General features: G+C 36.4%; 1 protein-coding gene across 6 annotated transcripts in view; it reads right to left on the reverse strand.

Moving 5' to 3' along the window:
* Positions 1-2,648: 2,648 nt before the first annotated feature.
* The window catches only part of DCUN1D4 (defective in cullin neddylation 1 domain containing 4), a 40,731-nt gene continuing 19,106 nt past the window's right edge, over positions 2,649-24,273 (reverse strand). For all 6 annotated transcript variants that reach the window (XM_066548442.1, XM_066548441.1, XM_066548445.1 and 3 more), the window contains 7 exons: positions 16,259-16,353; positions 13,898-13,968; positions 13,083-13,174; positions 12,082-12,190; positions 7,637-7,741; positions 7,084-7,186; positions 2,649-6,972 (listed from right to left, as the gene is read on the reverse strand). In XM_066548442.1, the coding sequence (XP_066404539.1) occupies positions 6,917-6,972; positions 7,084-7,186; positions 7,637-7,741; positions 12,082-12,190; positions 13,083-13,174; positions 13,898-13,968; positions 16,259-16,353 (631 nt within the window). In that variant the 3' untranslated portion in view covers positions 2,649-6,916. The remainder of the gene's footprint in view (positions 6,973-7,083; positions 7,187-7,636; positions 7,742-12,081; positions 12,191-13,082; positions 13,175-13,897; positions 13,969-16,258; positions 16,354-24,273) is intronic.

Genomic DNA, 24,273 nt, shown 5'->3' on the forward strand with positions numbered 1-24,273 from the left:
CTGGGAAAATGCAGGATGTTGGCTACAACTCTAGGAAAACTCTTTCACAAAGACAATTAACTCCTAAAAACTCCAAACAGAAGGAACATATTTCAATTCCATCACAAGAGGAGCAAGTCCATTGGCACACTACATCACTGAAACTACCTTTAAAGAAAAAATTAAGAACAAAGTGTCACTGCCAGTTTCAGTAAAGCTCATTATCCACACAAGTTCTTTGTGGCCAAAACAACTTTAAAAATGCAATGCCTGAAAAAAAGCACTGACTCACTGTTTTTGGTATCTGTGGATCTTCAAACATCATTAACACCTCTCCAAGGCCTGTCACCTTTTGGTCGTTGCAGCTACTAACACGTTAAGAAATCTAACTATACAAGCAAGGCAATTTTGTGAATCATGGGGGAAAAAACACACTCGAGTTCTCTATTGGTATCTCATACATTGAAATGTTTTGCCATTTGCTTGTGCAACAGTCCAATAGGATTTCAAAATATAAAGTGGAAAATTATTTTCTCACCTTTTTTTCTGACTATGAAAATGCTGTGGTGATGAGGCAGACAGTACACTACATGTGAGAAGCTGCAGGATTTCTAAGATTCTTTTTATGCCATAAAGTTGTGGAAAAGTTTCTGTTCTTGTCAGACAAAATAAATTCACTCTTTTATAGTGGGGTTTTAACATGTGGCAAAGTATTCATTCTACTGCCAAAATATTATGTTTCATCTCAAACTTATCTTTGTATGGCTGTCAAATCTTGCCACTGTCCTTTGCTACTCACCTCTCCATTCTTAATATCACATCTTCATTCAAATTCAAACTCAGCTGCTTCTCCTTAATATTAGTTCATTTCATTAGCAATTGCTCTTTAATAGGTCAAATGCAGTAATCAGGATGAAACAAAACTCCCATTTTCAAACACATAATAGTTTGATAATTGTCAAGTTATTTGCTGTGGGTACAAAGCATTTCAATCTTTCCTAAATATGCTGGAAATTGGGCTGGAAAATAACCCTTAAATATAAGGAGAAGACATGCACATTTAACCTACACATAATCAATAAAACAAACTTTTTTGGATAGTAAATTCTTCATGGTAGAGAAGACTGTGACTCACCCTCTCTCTGATAAATACAGGTAAGCAACAGCATACATTCTGAGAATTGGCAAAGCCAATCCCAGCCTTCATCAGAAACATAAACACAATGAAAAACTTCTTCAGCATGGGTTCTGCATTACAATTTTCTAATTACAATGTAAATACATCCACTTCAAGTAATATTTTAAGTCAAGGTTGGAAGCAATATCTGGAGGTCACCTAGTCCAAGCAAGGCCACCTAGAGCCAGTTGCTCAGGACACTTTCAGACAGCTTCTGTGTATCTCTGAAGAGAGACTCAGTAACAGTGCATGGCAACCCTCACAGAAAAAGAGAGCAGTTCCTGATGTGCAGATGGAGCCTCCTAGGTTTCAGTTAATGCCCACTGCCTCTGTCCTGTCACTGGGCACTGGCTGAAGAGCCTTTGTCTTCTTTACACCATCCCTTCAGATACTGAAACACTTTAGTAAGACTTTCCACAGCACCTTCTCTTCTCCAGGCCGAACAGCTGTAAGCCTTTCCTCATGGGAGAGAAGTTCCCATCCCTTCATTTCCTTCTTCATTATCTTCACAGCCCTTTACTGGACCCTCTCCAGAATGTCACAGTGTCTCTGGTACTGGGAAGCCCAGAACTGGACACAACACTCAGGTGTGGCCTCACTGGGGCTGTGTAGGAGGGAATAGTCATCCCTCAGCCTGCTGGCAATACTTTGTCAGAATCAGGCAGGAACCACTCACCTTCTCAACAGGCTGGCTCATCTCTGACTCAGTGTCCACCAGGACCCCCAGGCCCTTTTCTGCCAAGCTGCTTTCCAGCTGGGTGGCCCCCAGTAGACACTGGTGCAGGGGGCTGCTCCTCCCCAGCTGCAGGACTTTGCACCTCTCCAGGATAAAGCTCAGGTAGCTCCTGTCAGGAATTTCTCAAGCACGCTGAGATCCCTCTGGAAGGCAGTATGGTCCTCTGGCTTATCATCCTTTCTTTACTTCCAGCTCTGTCATATCAGCAAACTTGCTGAGGAGACCCTGTGCCCCATCACCCAGGTCAGTAATGAAGCTGCTGAACAGGACTGGACCCAGCTCTGACCCTGGGGGTACAGCACTAGTCACTGGTCTCCAATTAGACTTTGCTCTGCAGACCACCACTCTCTGGGCCCTACAATTTTCAGTTTTCACCCATCTGTTCATCCATTCCATACATCAACAGCTTTTCTATGAGGACCTTGTGGGTCAAAAGGCTGGACCAAGATGAGTGGGTAACAATTACGCTTCTGTAAAATTTTGTCTTGAGACATTTCTACTCAAATTCACTTATTGTTGAAAATTTTTGTATTACAGTACTGTTTTACACCAACACACTCCATTTGAACCATAACCTTTTTGATACATGTACCCGTTCCCAACAGTTTTAAATATGGATTTGCTCCGCTATTAGAAACCAGGGGAACAAGATCCTACACACAAATTCCCTGCTAATATTTGATAAAGGCTGCCTGCTGATGTATGTTCAGATATGAGAATTTCTGAAGTATGAACCATAGAAAAATCTGAAGTCAGTTTCTGAAACCAACACAAATACTGTTTATTTGTGGGATGCCATTTTACAACAACACCAAGAAAAGACCTAAAAAAATCAACTGGATTAACTCATGTTAGGTGGCATAATAGTATTTTCATCATATTGTGAGTCATAGGAGTTCAGCACACCTTATTTATGTAATATCCAGGTAACTAAGACATAAAGCATTCACAGTTACAGGTTAACTGCTGTTCCTGCCACAGCAGTGTCAGTAGGAGCTATGTGGACACATGTACACATGCACACACACACACACACAGTGGGGGAGTGGGTGAGGATTTAAAAAATAAAAGCAAACAAACAAAAAAAAATTAAGCTGAATTTTGGTCTCAATTAAAGAAAACAAATCATTCTGTTTGTGGATGGATTCTATATACTTTTACAACAATATGAAAAGACAAAATATAAGGCCTAGAAAGAGGTATGTTAGCAGCTATAAATAAAGCCAGGGCACAAGCTAACATTTAAAGCTGCCTATATAAATTCCAAGAGTATCAAACAACTTTTGAGACTTGTGACTAAGGGTAAACAGAAATCTGGGAAAACCTTAACACAACTGAAGTCCATTTCTTGTGCTTCAAAATAGTAACTTGGAAACATTAATGAAGTAGCAATAAACTACGACTAATTTTAATTGTGTGAGAATATTTCTGATGAAATAAAACACACATTTGTGGTAAAATGGGAGAAGCGTCTACAGAATTAGAAATGGCTACAGAAAGAGAACCCAAGTAGTTATTGTAGCTTAAGAACAACCTTAAAGAGGTTTTAACTGAAAACTCAAATACATAAATATTTCAGTAATTTCAATGTTCTTCAGCTTGCTTTCCTTGGAAAAGATAAAAAAGTGAAGAAATAACAGCAATAGAGAATTATATTAATACTTTAAATACTTAGTTATTTTGCTTTAGAAAAAAATTTAATTCATGGACTCTTTTGGTTACTAGTATTAATAGAATCATTTAGGTTGAAAAGATTCTTAAGACTACTGAGTGGAAAGAGCTCCAAATGTTTGTCATCTATCAAAGAACATCAACTGCTATAGTCTCTGGACACTGTTTTCCTTTCACTAACTGTCTTTCGAATTTACATCTCCCAAACACCAAAAATGAACTGTAGATTGATCATCAAGTTTCTGCTTGAAGTTCAATAACAGTACACCAGTAACATTAGCACAAGACCCATAACACTTTTTCAGGAATGACCTCTCAAGTGTCTTGTCCCAGAAAACAGCATGCTTTGTACATTACTTTTCATAAGGGTTGGGATGGGAGCCCACAATCAAACAAAAAAAATAATCTATATCAGCTATTTGATGGCATAATAAACAAAAAAAGCAAATGCCACACTTGTACTAAATACAAGATTAACTAAGTTATTTAAGTTTCCACAACTATTAAAAGTTTCCCAATATACAGGAGTAGACAATGTTAGGATCTTCTGCTTATCAGCATATTTAGCAAAACCAACAGGATGGATAGCACAGGGAAGCTCACCAAACCACAGGTCCATTTTAGTCCATTGTTCACTATAAATGTCAGTAAAGCTGTCTCTACTAGCTTTAATTGAATCTGTGGTTTATTTTATGAAGATGCATGTTTATAAACCTGCTGATGGTGACAGATTCATACTGTTTCAAATGGAAGAAAAAATTTGCAGCATATGATTCATTTCCAAACGTATCCTTCCTTTCCATCACTCTCAATTACTTTTACCCAAATTAAAAAAAACAAGTTTGTTTGCTTACACAACTCAAGTACTTTCTGAGGTTTCTTTCCCCATTTCTATGCTTTTAAGTAAATTTTTTATTCTGATAAACATTTGCAAAACTGCCAACACTTGGCTGAACCAATTTCTGTCAATCCTGTTATATGAAAACTATACCTGTAACAGTAATAGATTAAAAGTGTCTTTGGCTCTTGCTTCCACTATTGGAAGCTCAGTTATTTGTGACATACAAAACCTTTTATACAAACTTGTATTTGTTGCAGGATTCACACTAATTTGTGCTGAACAGTCTCCTAGAGTCAACAGCTAGCTTAATGTTTTAAGAACAATTACATCTATTTCCCTTAAAATCTTGGCAATCGCAATTTGGCCTAATGTTAAAAGTTATATTGCTTCTAAGTTCATTCTTTGAAGAACTAAACCAGCAGCTCCACTGGTATTTCATTACAGTAATACTATTGTAATATACACATTTACATCAGAAGTCTTAATAAAAGATGTGTATTCTTAGAAGGCTTATTGTAAACATTAAATACCACACTCCACTGAATTTCTTGTGCAAACTGGCAACAAACATGGAATTAAGGTTATGTGCATTAGTACACGAGAAAGCACTGACTGTGTATGTTTTACCACTACTAACTTTAAAAAGCACTATTTAGTATTATGGAAATCCAAATGTAGCTATTTCACAGGAAAGGTAGTATTCTTAACATCATTAAATTCTAGGTTTTGTATATGCATGTATATAAATATTGTATATTTACGTATATACAAATATATACAAACAGACACATAGTTTTTGTCTTTGGCAGCTGAGCTTGAAAAACAAAAACTAAGAACAACAACAAACAGATCTGAACACAAATGACCACCTGTACCATGACAATTACAACCTCCTGGCCCAGGGCAGCAAACTAATCTGCTTTTGCTAAACTAGACTTAATCCTGAAAGGAGTCAAGTCAATGGCAGTTGTTCCTCACTTGATGGCAAGGATAGAACCTTCAACACAGAAGAGAATTTCACTTTCAACTTAAAATGCTTTCCTCCTATTCCCCTGGATGGCATTCTAGGGAAATAACAAAACTGCCAACATCTTGAAAAATATTTCTACAGAAAAGTAATGCTATTTGTTGTTCCAAAACACCCACTGGCCCTTTGTTGTTAAATGCTCCATGAATTAATAACATTTTAATAAATCCTTAGGGATAAAAGTTTAATAGCACCTGATACTTTAAGGACCTATTTAGAAATATCAATAATAACATTAATAAAGAAGGGTAAGGCAAAGACAAGAACTTCAACATTATTTCATTCACTCATTTTTTCCCAAAATAATCACTAGAACCATCCCATACAGACAGAGATGAGTGAAACAGGCAGTGGTCCCTACTAAAAAGTACTGTCACTTAATGCTGGTGTCTTACATGCCCATTGCCTGCAATGGACATTCTGCCAGGAAACTTTAATCCCCAACAGGAAAGAAAAAGTAATACTCTGACTATTCAACATCGTATTTTTTCCAATATCATATTTTTAAGTACTTAGAAACACGAAGCTGGAGGCCCTTGGAAAGACTAGTGTTACAAACAAAATAATCCCCAAAACCTTTATCATGTCTGTGCTAGGGGTGAGCATACTTCATTCCCCAAACCACTTACTTCAGCTAGCACTTTCAATGTCATTGGGTCACTAGATCACAACATAGACCAAACACTCGTGGTACACCAAAAATTAAAAGGAGTATGCCAAAGGCAATTTACAAGTCTAAAACCCATTTTTAAAAGGTACTTTAATTTGTTCTTTTGTACCTGTAACAACTACTGCAGTTTTAACATTAAAAAGTCAGTACTTTTTTCTTCAAATGGAAATCATCTGTGGCATGTACAACTATTACAGTGTTTAAATATTTATATGTATATATATTTTTTAAGACACCAATATTTCATTCCTATAAAGCATTAAGTCAGGTTTGGCAAATTCTGGTGAAGGAAATCACAGCATGTCTTCTCTTCTCAGAAATTGGCATCTCAAATAGTAACATTGAAACCGTAAATAGTTCTTCACATAACTATGTCCAGAAAGACTGAAATGCTACATTTGAGACCAAAAGAAAAACAAAATAACTAAAGTTTCAACAGACATGTAAGTGATGATTAGAAATATGCCACAAAATTATTTTTACAATACATTTCTGCAGAAATAATTCCTAGGTGAAGCCTTTTTTTATACACATATACAAAATTTAGACAGCAATATACACATAATCACAGTGAAGACTCTGGCAAGTTCACCAATTTGTAGTGTAAATACAAAATGCAAAGCAGCCTTCAAAGAGAACAATGCTAAACAGCAAGCATAGCTAGCTTGTTAAATAGCAAACATCAAAAGTTCCTTGCCAAAGGGATGCAGTGCAAGAAAAGCAGCATGCACTTTGATACAAATAGCAGTTTATGGCTAATGGTTGACATAACTGTGGTAACAGTGACTCTTGAGTGGCTGTGCATAGTTAAACTCCTATGTCATCTGTTTTCCTTTATACCACTCCACAAACTCATCCAACAACACTGGCCCTGTGGAGAGATCAAAGAACTGTATTTTACAAAAATTTGTAAAAGAACACTGATTGATTAAGCTCAGAGAAATAAATTATTTTAGAAAAATTAACAAATGGTAGTACTTACAGGCTCCATCTTCATCATAGTTACTGAGGTCAAGGTTAATTGTTCTGCTGAATTCAAGAACGTTACACCATTGGTCCTTATTGATAACTTTGTATTTTGATTGCTGCTTGAGGCAAGAAACAGAAATTACTGAAATGTATTTTCAACTGTCTCAAACTCAGATTTTCTTACAGAAAATTTCAACTTTTTGGTGCCTTATTATTTTAATCTGTATGCCATCTAAAACTAGAAAGGATTAAACCAGCAAGTATTGAAACTAGTGTTGAATCATGCTTCTGATTAAGACATCTTTTGAAGGGCAAACATACCGCAATAAAAAAAAGTTCAAAAGCAAATAAATAACATTCTATAGTTTGTTCTGCATTACACAAATCTTAACAGCATAGGATTTTAGGGAAAAGGAAGAAAGGAAAGATAACCAGCTGTATGCGCTGCTTTGGTGGTTACAATTTCCTAAATCAGAACACAGCATTCTTAGCTGTTCATTCTACCTCGAGTTAAAAGTATCAAGGACAGATTAAAACCCCCCATAATTCTGTTTCCAATTCCATACCTCTAGAAACTGATGAAACACTGGAAAAAGGGACCATGCTTTTCCTAAAAGAAGGCCCAACATACATTTAGCAGTATTGATATCTAGGCTGCGCTGGTCCTTTTCCTGCATGAAAACGTCAAAAAGGAAAACAGAGCATGAATTCCAGATTTTTCACTTCCCTCACAGCTCACCCGTGGACAAAATAAATTACCAAATAAATAATATACAACAGTATCTAGCAGTGTTTTTTAATAATACACAACTTGCCAGTAAGATTTCCTTCCTTATAGGTAATGGTTTGTTATATGGAGATGTTGCTTTTTATAGATGTTCCCAATAAAAACATCACCGTTATGGCAGATGAGGCATGAGGTTATTTCTGACTTCAGACCTTCCCAGCCAGCAATGGCCACCACATCCCCAGCCAGGCTGGCACTTATGCTCTGCACAGCCACACCTCTCAGAGTAGCAGTGCTGTCCCCACTTCCCACCCTATTATTACAACTATGTGAGCTGTCAATAGACACTCAGTGCTAATTGACACCTCCTTCCCTGCTCGAGAGTGAGCCAAGGGAGGATCTTTGTTCAGTTATTCTAACTGATTACATGGAATTCAGATTAAATTATCAAATGAGCAGACAGTACACTAGCACACTGAGACTCCCCTCTGGACTGTCCAGTTTTAGTTCAATGTAACAACAACATATTTAAGCTTAAGGGCTGGTTTTTTTTTGTTTCTGCTAAGTAAGAACATATGTACCCAGCAGGTTTGTTAATCAGTGGCAAATATTTAGTAACATAACTTCTGCACATCTCAAAGTAACGTGTATGTGTATGATTCCATTTTGTTAAGTAGTTTATTCACCTACATTTGTTATCACAAAATTAAACCAATTTTGCTGAGAGATGAGACGCAAACCCCCACACTTTTATGCCTTGGTTTGAGCTACAAATTCACAAGTTATATTCACAAAAAATAAATTTCCATATTAGCTAACATAGACGTTGTTCTGTGTATCTATTCATGACAGCAGACTGCAAAGGCTAAATTAAGAGGTATCACAGAATCATGGAATGGGTAAGGGACCACAGTGGGTCATCAGGTCCAGCGCTCCTGCTCAAGCAGGGTCACCCTAGAGCACACAGCACAGAACTGCACCCAAGTGGTTCTTGACTATCTCCTGAGAGGGAGACGCCACAGCCTCTCTGGGCAGTCTGTTTCAGTGTGTGCTCACCTGCAGAGCAAAAAAATTCTCCCCCATATTCAGATGGAACTTCCTGTGCATCACTCTGCTCACAGCCTCTTGTCCTATTGTTTGGCAGCACTGAGAAAAGCCTGGATCCATTCTCTGACACCTTCCCTGCAGATACTGATAGACACTGGCAAGGCTCCTATCCTTTAACCAACCTCATTGCCCTCCACTGGACCTGCTCCAGGAGCTCCATGTCTCTCCTGCCCTGGGGAGCCCAGAGCTGGGCAACAGCACTCCTGATGTGGCCTCACCAGGGCTGAGTAGAGAGGAAGGACCACCTCCCTCAGCCTGCTGGCAATGTCCTTCCTAATGCCCCCCAGAAAACCACTGGCTTTCCTGGCCACCAGAACACACTGCTGACTCATGGACAGCTTGTTGTCCACCAGGACATATCCCACACAGGGATATTCTGGATGTAGGGACTGTCTAACAGATCATTGCAAGACAGCTAGCTGCCCACCACAAGGGGAATTGTGCCCTAGATTTCACCTGCAAAAATGCACTTGTATGTATTACAGAACATGCATCTTTATTAAAAAAAAACAAGCTCAAATCGTAACTGAATTGTTCTATCACACATGAAGGAATTGACAGAGCAAGATCCCAGTTCTCAGTCAACAACTGAATGCCCTAGTTACAAGGTTATGTTCATTTCATATTAAATGCTCCTCAGTTCTAAAATTGTATAGACAGAATTTAATGCAGATTTGTTTTGAAAGTAAAGTGGGGAGACCAGCAATTCTGAAAACATGAGAAACTGTTTTGCATTCTGGGCACTAAATCCAAGAGGGAATTAGGGAAAAAAAAGTAAATTCCATTATGAACAATGCTTTTCAATTAGCAATAAAGAAGAAAAAGAAACCTGCAAAGGCATTTTTGTACTAGTATGATATAAATCTTTCACTTATTTCCAACCTCAAAAAGTTCTAAAAACTAATCCTCTTTCCAAAGCCCATCTATACTTCTGTCACAAACACCTTTAAAGCAGAAACAATACTGCTGTCAGAATACATTTTATTTTACCTACTTTTCATACTCTGAATTCTTCCCACACACTCAAGTATTAATGAAATCAGGCTCTATTGCCTTTACTTTGGCCACACTGGGTTTTCATGCCTTATATTGTTACATTTCTACATTCCCTCTCTCAGACAACTGATCAGAACAAATCGTTCAGATAAGCCCTTTCTACCCACCTCCAACTGCCTAATGGCACATCTGCCATGACAGATGATGCAACTGCATTCTTAGCTTACATTCTAAACACATTCCTTGGATACAGTTGAAGGAATTTATTTAAAAACTTTATTTTATCTTGGTATTTGTTTTACACTAATGATAGACACTCTTCCTGAGATTTTTTCCCCTAATATTTCACATTAAAGATCAATTTAAGCCATGCAATAGATGCATCTGTATGTTCTAAAACTTGGCAGTAACAAGGGCAAACATGGAGTGAGGAATGTTATCTGTGCTTAATATCAACATATGGTGTTATAAATTATTTCCCCAAATCTACGCTGACTTAAATCATGCATGCCACATGAAACCTTGATGACACATCTTTATTCACAAACTAACTTCAAATGCCAAATCAACAGACTCTTTAAAAACCTTTTCTCTTAAAACTTAGGAAGTTTAGACAAGTGGCTTTTTGCCATAGAGCACTCCCTTGAAAGAATTATCCTTAGGACAGAAATTATACAATCTCCTGAATGTGAAACCATCAGCTTTTTTCTATCAATCACTTCAGTGATCCTGAAAAGAAGTTATGCCCAATTTAATCTACCATCTATGAATATACCTGCCTTTGTTCTTTTCTATTTTTACTGGATGCCATTCTCCTATAGACTTTCCCCAAGTCTGTAGTATGGAAAGTTCAATAATCATAATAGCCAAATATGATTATTGAACCTCAGTTTATACGTCGTTGACTTCAAGTTCTACAATCTGCAGGGGCTTTTTGTCACAAATGAAGTCACAGCACCTGTGTCTCAATGTTTACATTTTTTGAGACCACTGTTTGTCACACCAGTTTGGTACCTCTTGAAGAGAACACACACACTATCCACCTTTTTAGTATCTGCACTTACTTCTGACAGGCCATCAGCTGGCACAGGTTTGCTCTCTATCCCAAATATTTCATCAGCATCTTTAACTTCTTAGGCAATGCCTTTGCATTTTACATTCAGCAAAACTAGCAGAATAAAGCTTCATACAGCAAAGGAGGAATTAAGAGGTTGATGTAGCTTTTCTTTTCCTCACATACTAACTAATCCCAGGCATTTTTTTCTATTCAACTGCAAGTTTCCTTGTTTAAAAGTGAACTACCATAAATCCGAATGCTGAGATGCAGAAAGCACTGAGGTACCAAATATCTGAGTTGCTAATGAGATACTATCAGAACTGCTATCAGTTCAACTTCTCCTTATTTTTCTCATGCTACTTTTTTTGGTGCAAGTTTTCTTAGTATTTTTAGTTTTCTTGCACTGAAATCTGAGGTTCAGTTTTACCTTTTTATGTTAAGTCTTCTGTACACTCCATCACATTAGCAAAAGGGATGTCCAAATTCTATTTCAAAATGTTATTTCAGAAAATAAAGTTCTCTTATTACTCCTTGCAAGTATGAACAGTCTTATGCATATTGGTTCCATTACAGGTAAAATTTCATCAAAGCATGTGTTATAGCAGGAAGACTAATATCAGGGTATTCTTTAATGAATACTGAAAACATCATTAAAGCCATTCCAACAATCTTCTGAATCGGTATTTATATCATATCCAGCTTTTATCATGTTATCCATTTTTACCAGCTATTGAAATGTGTGAAGTGCCTTCCTGTTTTATATATGTTTATGCTCACAAAATTCAGAGTAAGAAAAACAACAGTAAATTATAAATTCGGGGGAACTCAGTATAAAGTTCCAATATATAACAGAATGGGGCCTAAATAATTTCCCTGAAGTCATAAAATAGCTTGAGGCAGAGACATAATTAATACATGTCACTAAACCACTAAGCATTACACATTCTATATACTTTTCTTTTCCAGTTTTGACATCTTGCATATACTGTTTAAGAACACAAATTGTTCCATTTGTTCTAAGCAATCTTGAGTGGTACTTTCAGAGAAACAAACTTAGAAGTACACAGTCTTCCAGTTATTATTTATGACAGTAAAGTTTGTAATTTCAAATTGACAGTACTTACCCGTGCAAAGTCAAAGGCATATCTATAAATAAGTTTAAAATTGGTAGGCTCATTTAATAAAGATCTCAAGTAATCCAGAGAATTTCTCAATTTTTCTGTAGTATCACACCTACAAAACAAGCACCAAGTGAGTTTAGAGTCTGCATGCTTACTGAGATGTCTGATGTTCTAGGAAAGAATCTCTAACAAGTATGCCCATTACCCTGTTCAAAACACATCACTCTGTAGACACAAGTTTTTGAGTATGTCTGCATAAAATGCCTTATTAAACCCAGTGTAAAACAAATTTAGATGAAGTAGCGAAGTCTTACACTGGGACTGACTGGCTTTGTAAAAAATGCACCCTCTAACAGATAAAGCTAAGAGCTTGTCCACACCTGGCAAACAAGCATCAAATCAAAGCAGTGAAAAATACTTCTAAAGCCTTGCTGAAACTATAGAACTTCCTACAAAGTTTTAGTAATTCTCTTCTGGAAGGTAAGTCAAAACACTTCGTTCTTTCTCCAACTCTCTGTGAAACATGATTATTCAACTTTATTTATATTAATTTTGCCATAAAATTAAGCTCTTAACTGGAGAAAGCAACTTTTAGAGCAATGCAGAGTTACAGAAAGGGTTGGTATTATTTAGTGTTTTACATCACTCTAACAACATAGCAATATCTAAAAGATACATGCAATCCAGCAACAAAGATTGTTGGTGTCCTTGGGGACAGAAAGAGTGTCAAACCTCATGACATTTCTCTTTTATTGGGACTGCAGATCTTTTAACCCAACTATATTTAAATGTGCAACATCAGGTTTCATCAAGTTGTCTCTAAGTGACCATATTATCAAAAATCAGGCCAAAAATTTGTGACTTCTACTCCATGGCAGAGTTCTTTGCTTTAGGTGTTGAGTGAAAACACTAAAGTGTGTTTTTTCTGAAAAGCTTTGTTTACTATAACAAATATAGTAACTATAGAGAATTAAGTAACTACAGAGAATTTTCAAGGCACTTACTGTAGTGATGTCATTCCTTTTAACCATTCTTGTAATGTAAAGTAGCCCATATTTTGTGCATCCAACTTCCATGCTAGCACAAGCATAACAACCTGTTTTAATGAGAAAAAAATGGAGACTGAGAATTTAACAAAAAGATCCATGTGTTTTATAAATAACCACTGTCTAGTAGGATACCAATGCTTTTACTTGTGTAAGTGGAAAGTTCAGAACTTTGCTACACTATTTTAGAAGTTTAAAAACCCTGTAAGTGGCAAATCTGTACACAATCCAAATGAAGAGAAGGGAATAGTACAAATACATGGAGTGAACATCAACCCAAGTTATCAGTCATCTCAAAAACAATACAATGGGGAGAAAATGAGTTGGTGTGAAAGCTGCAGAAAAGATTTCCCAAAGTAACTACAAAATTTCAGTATCAGTTTGACAAGCTATACCTGACATTTGTTAAACCTTCATCTCAATGAGCATCATCTGCAATCCATGGAATCAATTATTTGAAAGCTAATAATGATCCCACAATTCAAGCAGATAAGTAAATCTAGATGAACTAACAGTAATACACATCAAAACACAGGCTGATATATAATACCTCAGTTTTGCCCAAAAGAAAACAGTCTTTTTCACATCTCACACAGAAGACCAAAGCAAAAAAGAATTTAGATAAGGTAATACCATGAGATTATTATTATCTTATTTATCAACTTAAGAAACCACTTTTGACAAATATGTGAAGAAAAAAAAAAACTTGCAGGACAACTGACCCTACCAACCTGGAGAAAAAAATAATCAAGTTACTTAAATTTGCAACTTACATTTTCTGGTTCAACTCCAATGTCTTCACAAAATTTCTCCATGCCTTCTGGCCCTACAATATCATCTGTGCCTGCAAACAAAATATATTTTACTTATCTCTAAAAATTAAAATGGCCTGTCCTTTACAGCACAAAAGAAGTACAATCACATAATGCAAACCTAACTTTCATACAGTTTGTTTGCTTTGGCATTAAATAAATATTTCCACACTTACTATCAGACTTGGATACACTTAAATCTTTATCTCACCTTTGAAAACAGAGAAACCGTAAAACAACTTTTCATCCCTGCCAATCTTTCAACTCATTTACTGAGATAATCTTGGAAATGTAAATTAGTAAGATTTTTTCCATAATGCACTTAAGACTAACAGAACACCATACAGTATTACCAAATTAAATGAGTGGACGTTGGCTAGTGAAACTCATGCCCTGGCTGGAATCTCTACTTTATCACAAGATCAAACCACATAAAAACATGATGTACAGCTATACAGGATACAAGGCATTATCATTCCCAGAACCTCATTCCTCATTGTCTCATATATTATCTTTATATAATGTTATCCTGCTTATTCATATTGTTACACCATGGTCACACATCATCTGTCTAAGAGTAAATGCAACAGGAAGGAAATAATGAATTACAGTTATTTCTTTGCCTACTTAAAAGGAAAAAAAAGATTCAAAACACAAATGCTATTAAAATGCACCACTAATAAAGCATGGTCTTAAATCAAGATATTTACAATTTCTATAATACTCTGAAAAAATTATACAGACATTATGAATTGTACTGTGCAATTCTATACTTTAAGTATTTGAACTATTTTGTTAGAATTATTTGACTCATATTTAAAAGGGCTCATTTGAAAAAAAATACATGCTGAACTGCCTACTTTCCTCCAACATAAAGATCACATGTGTAAGAAAAACAGGATTTATAAAGGGAAGATCAATCTGTATTTTATTATTAGGTGATCTATTCTAGAAATAACAAGGTTTAATTAGGTCTTTTCCCATCTTCTCATAACAGCCTCTCAGCTCTCAGAGTGTACACAACAGCCTTTAAAAAGACTCATTCTGTTATGCAAAAACACACCAAGGGAGGGAAAAAAAACCCAAATGCAGTGTCAACTGTCTGCATACATAAAGAAGACTTATGAAGCAAGAACACAAGAGATTATTCCTTGAAAATTCAATTTTTAGAATGTTACTCAATACTGTAAACAGAATCGTACTCTCCACTTTTCTGTGTTTTATCTTGGTGTGTGCATCCAGTGGAAACCCCACAGTTCTTTCACAAACAGCCTTCCTTTCATCCTTTCTTTCCATGAAAGTCTTGACAAAAATGAGTCATGCCTGTTGCTAGAGTAAAAAAATAAATCAAGCTGGTCAGAAAGGCAGACAATCTAACAGGTTAGATTTGGCTTGAATTTGTCTGAATCTCCTCTCACAGACTGCCACAGACAAGTGAGATCTCAAAGTATTTAATTTCATTTATATAATTTTATTAGGAGAAAAAAATGTTTTATTACATCAAATTAAGTCACTCTTCATTATGTTTAAAAAGTAGACAAAACAGAACAAGTTAGACATGTTATTCAAGACATCACCAGAAAACTGCAAGATGACACAAAATATCTATTTAATTTCTTTTTGGTCTTTACAGTCATGAGATCATTTTCCCCCATACGTCAAATTCTTCCTTTCAGAAAACATTTGCAGGAAAACAAACAACCAACTTCACTAATAAAGGATTATCTGTGACCACAGACAATAATTAACATTCCTAGAAGTAATGCCTGAAGAAAGTTCTCATACACAAGGGCAAGAATAAATAATACAGGCTACCTTCCCTATACCTTGTGATGCAAAACTATCTGATAAAACTAATACAGGATATTTGAATTCATTCACTTCTTTGCTTGAAACCCTCAGCACCAGATTCAGCAGGAACAAAACTAGCATTACTACCTCCCTCACCCTTTAGATTTTTTAATTAAAGACACACCACTTCTGAGGCTAATTCTGTACTATACAGCACTAACATGGCAGATGATAGAGAGGTAACAACATTTTCAACAGAAGTACAGCTTTAACTGTAGATTTGAATAGTAATACATGTTCCAAAATATTTCAAATTACACACCTTCTGTATTCTTTTCATAGGATATAGACAAAGACAAAACTGAACCTTGAACTCTTCAACCTCACATCCCACAGGATAAAGGAAAGTTTCTCTAAGACTTCTACAAAACATCTTTTATATTCCATCTTTTGAAAGCTCAGTTAATGCAATTTTCATATTCCAATATAAATTTAATTGTTACTGGTAGGAAATTTGCATTTCACACTTACCTGCATATTCATAGAACCATTCTAAGCATCTCTTACTTGAAAAGACTTCTTCTTCCTCTGCTTTTATTCTAGTTGAATCATATTTTCTATACATACTTAGAAAAAAGAAAGAGAAACGAGTAATTAATTAATCAACACTTTTTAAAAGCGATCTTTTAGTCAACAGCCACTCTTAGCAGAAACATTATTCCTTTTAGTTTACTCAACATTCTGTCCTCATATCCAGTCATTTGGAACACTGCTTAAGAATCAATGACACTAAATACTTGGTTTGCTCACTCTGTCATACTTCCACTGATTCATAACCATTACATTAATGTCACTACATTACACATGTAATGACCTTCTCCTAAAATGAATATAGGTCAGTTCAAATTCAACCCCAAACTGCTCTGTAAAAGTTCACAGTAAGGCCTTGCCCTACACCACCAGTTACCACAGACAGCTGATGGGCTGCAATCCAGCTGTGGGTCTATGGCCAGAGTAATTCCATGTCACAGTCAACACAGGTCCTACCTCTAGGTGCACTTTGAATTATTAACTAAAGAATACTGCAAACACTCTTTTTGCTGCCTGGAAAAGATTCTACAAAAGGCATAAAGGCCAAAAGAGACAAGACCTACACTTTTATTATTCTAAAGCCAGTAAATTGGTAACATGAAAGAATCACAGAAAAAAAAGGTTGAAAGTCCTCATAGACAATACCTCAAGGGATGTCATTCATCATGGAACACAGAACCATCTGGAAAGCTGGCCCCTTCCCCTAGAGACTACCAGCAGGGTAATGCTCTTCTCCTTCAACAAGAAGTGTAAGGAATTTTAACAACACTAAGGAAACAAATTTAGTATCTGAAACACCTAAAGCACAGAGAGCATGACAGAATGTGAAGGGTCACTCCCTCAGTTAGACCTTCTGAAACAGGCACAATATCATTTGTGCCTGCTAGAGGAAAGAGACTCAGCAGTCCAAGTAGTTAACCACTGCTGCATATGCATTCTCTGATCCATTTCCACCACTCTTCAGAGCATGGGCTCAAAGGCTGAAAAGAGCAACAAATAAATGGTTTAGTCTAGAGGTGGTAGCCAAGAACAGCTCTGTGAGTGTTCCAAGCATGCAGAGTTTCCTCTCACAATGTCAAATCCTGATGGGGGAAGACAATGAAGCGGCTAACTGGATCAAGGAGAATTTTGAAACCATTTGAATAATGAAATTAATTTGGAGCTGACTTCATCAGTGTTTTATCCTTCTAGAAAGACATGTAAAAGACACCTAGATTTATGAGCTTAGAAGACACTGATCTCACTATCCTCCACCTAGCTCAGCTATCAGCTGTGAGGAAGTGTAGCTAGAAGTTAACAGCACACAGATCATTCTGACAAGAATTCAAAGAAATATTTCATGTTTACTGTCATAGTTCCCTTAAAGCAGCTAACCTTTAGAAAAGTAATACTAGTCAGAACAAAATTATAAATTTTCCTAATTAGAAGAAAAATACAAATGAGGCTCTTAAGAAAGTTCTTATGAAAAATTGACACTGTACTGAAACACACTGATCTACAACAAACTGGAACACTGCATAGAAATGTCAGCCATATGTGTTCCAAACACATTCATATACACACAATTTTAGGTTTGGGTTTTTTTCATTTTGAAAACACTCTTTTCCTATTTGAATTATCTATTTTGCATAAGCTTTACTGAAGCTGCAAAGGAAAAGGCTGACAACATTGCTCAGTAAGAGGTAATCCAGAAGGTATAAGTCTGAGTTGGAATAATTTTTTTTAAATAGGTCTGATAACATTTTCACACTTGCAAAATGAACTGTGATTATGAAAGACCTAGCCAATAATTTTTAGGGTACTCTGAATTCAGAGCAATCAAGACAAAGAAAGGAGGCATTCTGCCACTTTGGCGAAAGTTTTAATTATTCAGTATCCCCTTTTTTGTCACAAACAAACGTGACAAACACCAAGTAGAATACCAAGTTGGAAACTGTAGTAGGAGCTAGTCAACATCTTTATTCTATTCTCTTTATTCAAGAAGTCTGTAAGAGTACTGCTGGGATTGAGGACATGGCAAAGCTAACAAGGTTCACAAAGAAAGTTATTTATCACAAGACTCAATGCTTTTTCTTACAAACGGATGATAATCAATTGTCTTGCCCTGCTTGTTCATGTAAATCATCGACACATTAAGCTGTCAGTATGCAAACAGTGCATTTAAGAAGGAACTCAAGAAACAACTTATTGACAGAGCTGTAAGTCATTCAGGTATTTTAGAAAAAAAGGTATCCTGCATCTACAAATGGCAGAGCTAAATATTGCAGCCTGAAACAAGACATAGGTGCCAGCAGTATGGATAACAGGAATGGTGAGCAAGAACAGAAAAAAACAGCCCTTTTTATACATTCTCTGCATCTGCACATAGCAGAAGAATTTCAGACAACTGATATGAGATTGAAAGTCACTTGTCTTAAGGGCTAAGGTCACAGTTCAGGAACTGCAGGAAATGGCAATAATAAATTAAGTCCATGTGCCCAACATATGGCCAAGTAACTCCAATTAAAATGCTCTTGCCTCAAACTTACGATTGTTCAAAAAGCGCAATACCTGACCACTGGAGCTTGATTTTTGAGAAACCAGAACTGACTACAGATATTCCAGCTTGTGCCAGTTGACAAGTCCAGAAAATAAAGTCAAAAGGGATATTATCTTGAAATATTATCCCACTCTCTGCTATGAGCTAATTAGCCAGACATGCATTACAGTGCATATGACTCTGTATCACGTTTATAATGAAAACAGACTATGCATGGTCAGAATTAGTGATCTCATGTATAAAGACAAACCCTTTGCTTTCCCTGCTTACTCCACATATTAAATGAGTGTCTCATTCCAGCCTAGCCAAGCCAGCTATTTCTACTAGCAAGAGACTCCTAATCTCTGAAGTGGCTAGGGAAGCAAGATGAGTGGGGAGATGCAAACAAGTAGACAAGTACCTGAGATTATTCAGCCTAGGACAACTTGGTTCAATCTAGTGGCACAGAGTAAAGGTGTTTTTAAGGACTACATCCCCTGAATTATGATTAATATAGATTTTATTACCTCAAGAACCATATTTACAGAGGAGAAAAACACAAACTTCCAGACACATCTGGCATCCATTTTATATCTTGCAGTATTCCTCATCTCTGTGGAATTTCTCAGTATATACTGCAAGATGATGTGCCTTGTCTTTGTTCTAATGACAGTATCTCTTGCTATGCAGAAAAATACACTGCTAGAGTGCACAGGGTAGATATCTGAATACTTTGGGAATACCAAACATCTAATGAACAGATCTCACAAACAGCAAGTCATCAATGGCTCACAGTTTCATCAAGATGACCAGCACCAGTACTTGCAAACAGATGCACAACCATTATGCCAACCACATTCTGCTTAGTAATTTGCTTCCATATTGATGGTCTGTAAAAGGAAACTGCCAGTCACAGGAAACTGCCAGCAAAGTGTCAGTCACACACCAGATGTGAAACAACACAATGCTCACCAAAAAAAAGGAAAAAAAAAAAAGGAAAAAAAAAAGGGGGGGAGGGGGAGGGTGAGAGCAGGCAAGGCACAGGGGAAAAATAAAAAACTCAAAAAGATGCCTTCCATAAATATACCTGGCACTTTTGGTACTAGAATTTGCACACTGTCAAAGAATGCTGGCACTGAAACAGGATTGCTAAAGGCATTTTCTCCATCATCAGTTAGAAAGGTGCAAGCACAGCTTTATCCCAGAGTGTCTGCTATACCCATCACTACCACACAATACCAAACTCAGAACCTTTGCCTTTAGAATTACCCTTCCATTTCTAACTCATGACATGAATATCCATCAGGAACAGGAAAAAGAAGAAAAGTGTTACTTACAGGCTAAGTATGTATTTACCTCTCAGATAAAACACACATGTAAGTACAATAACTCAGAAAAATCTTCACTTGAAAAATAGCTTTTTTTTAGTTTAGCATGATACTGTGTCAGTGACAGCAATATACAAGTTATTTGTAACAAATATCCCTGTAAGGAGCATTTAGGTTTTTTTTTTTATTATTATCTCTTTCTAACAGCCATTTCATCAGCTAGAGAGAGGAAAGAATGTGGGACAGGGCAGGGCAAAAGCAACATGAGATAACCCGTCTAAATTTTGTAAGAGTGATTTCAGTTACTTAACCACATCAAAATGTAATAATTTTCTCAGAGATGCTTGCACCTCCATCATGACCTAATGGCTGACTCATAACATCCATGTTCAAACATACATATGAAATACTCATGTGAGCTAGGAAACTGTAATATACCAGCAAAAAAGGTAAGACAATGTAGTTTATAACTGGAAGTGCTATAGGCAAGCATCAACAACCACAAAAAAAATTAAAACTGAGTGTCTAGGCACTTCACACTTTGTGGGAACTTTAAATACATGGTCCACAATTTTCCAGATTATTTTCTTCTCTTCCTACCTAATTTGGTGGGAAAACAAAAGCATGAAAATTCCATCCAACTATAATGGGGTGACTAGGCAAGTGACTGTAAAAGTTGATGGTTGCTGCCAGCAAAAAGAACAAGGGCAATTCTCTTCAACCCACTGCAGTTTTCAAAGCTGGCTGATCTGCTGCTCTGAGCATGTTTCACCTGTACTGGAGTTGGTTAAAGCTCCAGCTGCAGTCCCTCCCACTGCACCAACTCTGGGCTGTGTAGCTCCAGAATATTCCAACCAAGATCAGTGAAAACATGGAGCTTAGGTCACAGAAAACATTCTCTTCATGGTGGAAGCTGGTAATAATCCATTGAGGAGGAAAAAGAATATCAAAAGGGAAGGGGAAAAAAGCTATGTTTTATTATGGTAAGTCAAAAGCTTCTCATGAAGATCTACTGCCTGGTCATTTCAGATGGTCAGTGCTTACTGAATGAAGACATCAAGAAATTCACCAACAGAAGCTTTGTTTCTAAGCAACCAGAACTTAGTCAAAATCTTTTCTGAATTTTGTTTGAGTTTTGAACTAAGTAACTAATTGCTTCCAGATTACTTTTTTTTCAAAACATGCCAATTTTTGATTGAAGAAGATGCCCCACACTACTTCCATTAATACTTATTAATTTTAAATTTTGGCTGAGAATTTTCATCAATGCAGCACAATGAACATACTTTAATAAAGCCTTATCTATTCACCCACAATTATGATTCCAGCAATAGTTTCATAAAATCTGCAGTAGAAACAGAAGGGTGGGAGAAGAGATGTTTTGCAATTTACAAGACATGACAAAAACAGTTTAAAGCAACCCTCAGGACAAACTTGACTGTTAAGTTTTATGAATGACTATACCTTATGTCTCCTTGTTTAAAGACTTACAATCATTCCTAAACCATTAAATGTTTGGAACTTTATCAGGCCTACTTAATGAGCAGTATGTGTAACAACACACATGCTGATAGTCACATGTCCAGTTTAAGTGAAGTGTGCTGAAAAGAAAATACAGAAATATAGAAAATGGAAAAATTATGCTTGTGTGTACCTGAAAACCCTACTTCAAGCAAAAAGATCTACACATCTATGACAGCTGGGAACACAGGTGGTCTGCATGGGGCAGGACCTAACCAGATAGTAAACAAAAGCAGAACAAAAACCAAACCAACTCTCAACACCAAAGGTTTGGAAAACTTTGGAAGTTAGTACATCTTATGTTAATGACACTCTGTTTTCAAAAACTGCATTTTTCCACACAGAGTATGGAGTTTACAATTCAATACAGAAAATCTATTTTTCATGTTAGTAGGCCATTTTGTGGTTCCTACACACATAAGGGTAAATTCATTGAAAACATTTATCTAATTGTTTGAAAACCTAAATTTCAGAGAAGTAGGTAAATATTCCTAGTTTTCATCCTCCTGAAGTGACAATACCCATTACTGCAAGGCTTTTGCCCTCAGTGTGATTCCAGAATAAGGAGTAGAATTACTTTTTAAATGAGACTGTCAAAACATAAGACATTATATTGAACAGCTCATTTTTCCCTATTTGGCTAGATATGATGTAACAGATAAGCAACATAAAACAATTACCCAGTGAGGACTATCGTTTTACCTAGCAAGTATCTTTACATGAATCTTGCTGTACCTTTCTGAAGATGCTTAACATAGTGATGGAAGAACAATGTACAGAAAATGTAATTTTAACTCTGATTTGAGAATACCCTATACTGTGACAGCTTTAAGCACAATAAAGTCAAGACTGTGATACTGAGATGAAAATACAACGAAGTCTTCAAGTGATTATGTTCAAGTTAGCACATGCTCAACTGTTTACTTCCAACAGCTATTCTTTAAGGCAAGATAACTCTTACTGTTATCTATGGAGCACTGAGTTCTTTTTATTATTCGTCATCTGGTATAAAAATTCCCTCCCGCTGAAACACTGCATTCATGCATGGTTCATGGTGATGCTATAAACACTAATTAAGAGAATTCAAGTTCTTATTATGTAAGGGTGCAATACTAATGAACATGCTTGGAGTCTTCTATAATCAGCTTATGCACTAGATCAGCATTTCCAAATAATTTCACAACTAGATTTCTTCCTATAAATGTTTTTCCTCGATTGCCTGTGCATTCCACCAGTGCTTCTGAGATGAGGCTGTACTCCTAGCAGCTTGAAATTAAGGGTGTAAGACATGTTTAAGTTTATAACTTGAAGAGTCTTTAGAAACTATCTTCTCTTTCAGCATAGAGACCTGCTGAAAGAAACTTTATGGAAGAAGGCATATCTAAAAATATTCCTATCAGATCTGAAGAGATTATAGGAATGAATAAAAAATAGTGAAGACTGAAAAGATCACCCAACAAAACACTCCATTACAGATTAAAAAACCCCACATTTTTATAATGGACAAACCAGAAAAAATCATCAACCTTCAGTCTCAGTTGCAGTAACACCATTAATGATGACATCCCTTGAAAATCTTTGGACTACTACCCAATATTTTCCACTGAGAACAAACAGGAGACTTTGAATTACTGAATTTGTTAATGTTGACCCTATAAGTATGCCACTGTAGCTGAGAAACACACAAAAATGTATGTCATTCCATTAAGTATTTGAAGTGACAAATCACTTCTGTTAGGAAAGAGAGGCTCTTCTGGAGAGGACTGTGTAGCTCTTCAGACAGTGACTGCCTTTCTTCACTTAATACAGAATCCGCACAGACTAATGTACTGTGAAGGCTTATCCTGAGTTACTAGAATGAAGCTTCTAATAATTCTGTCTCTAAAACAGAAGCTGAGAACTGGGCCTAGGAGACCCTTATTCTATAAACTGGTATTCCACTCTACTCTTTTTAATGTATATAGCATTCTCTGCACACAATGTAAGCAGAACTGGCTTTGTAAACTAGGTACGCTACAGCACACTGCTGTAGAGTTCCCTGATTTCAGACTGATTTCTGCTCAACTAACTGAGATGTCTGATCCAAAAACTAAACTTGACAGGTATGAACTCCACCTGACCAAAACAAGCATGGAAGTAGGAGACTGTATTTTGACTAACCCATTCAAGAAGATTACAGGGGTAAAAATCCTTCCTTGAAAGAAAATACAACTTCAAGACCAGGCTGAATGTCCAGCAAATAATTTCATATTGCCAGTCATGCTAAAATAAAAAACTGTTTTCTTGAAGACTAAAACAAAATAAACACTCTGGAAAACAGAGAAAGCTCAAAAACCTTTATAGGAAGTCAGTCAGATAAAAACTGGAACCACATCAGAGGATATTACCCCATGGCTCATGACTAGCAGATCTGGTTTCTCCTCCAATTCTAAAAGCAGGCTGAGATCTTCCCTTTAATAAAGACTTACATAGCAGTAAAATGAAAACTAGATCCATTAGTTATAAACTGAGAGGCAGATATTAACAAATCCTTCAAATTACGTTTGCAACAAGCTCTTAAAAATGATGAAATATCCAGTATTCAGAGA

The sequence above is a fragment of the Molothrus aeneus genome, chromosome 4 (genome assembly GCF_037042795.1).
Source record: "Molothrus aeneus isolate 106 chromosome 4, BPBGC_Maene_1.0, whole genome shotgun sequence".
Taxonomy (NCBI): Eukaryota; Metazoa; Chordata; class Aves; order Passeriformes; family Icteridae; genus Molothrus; species Molothrus aeneus.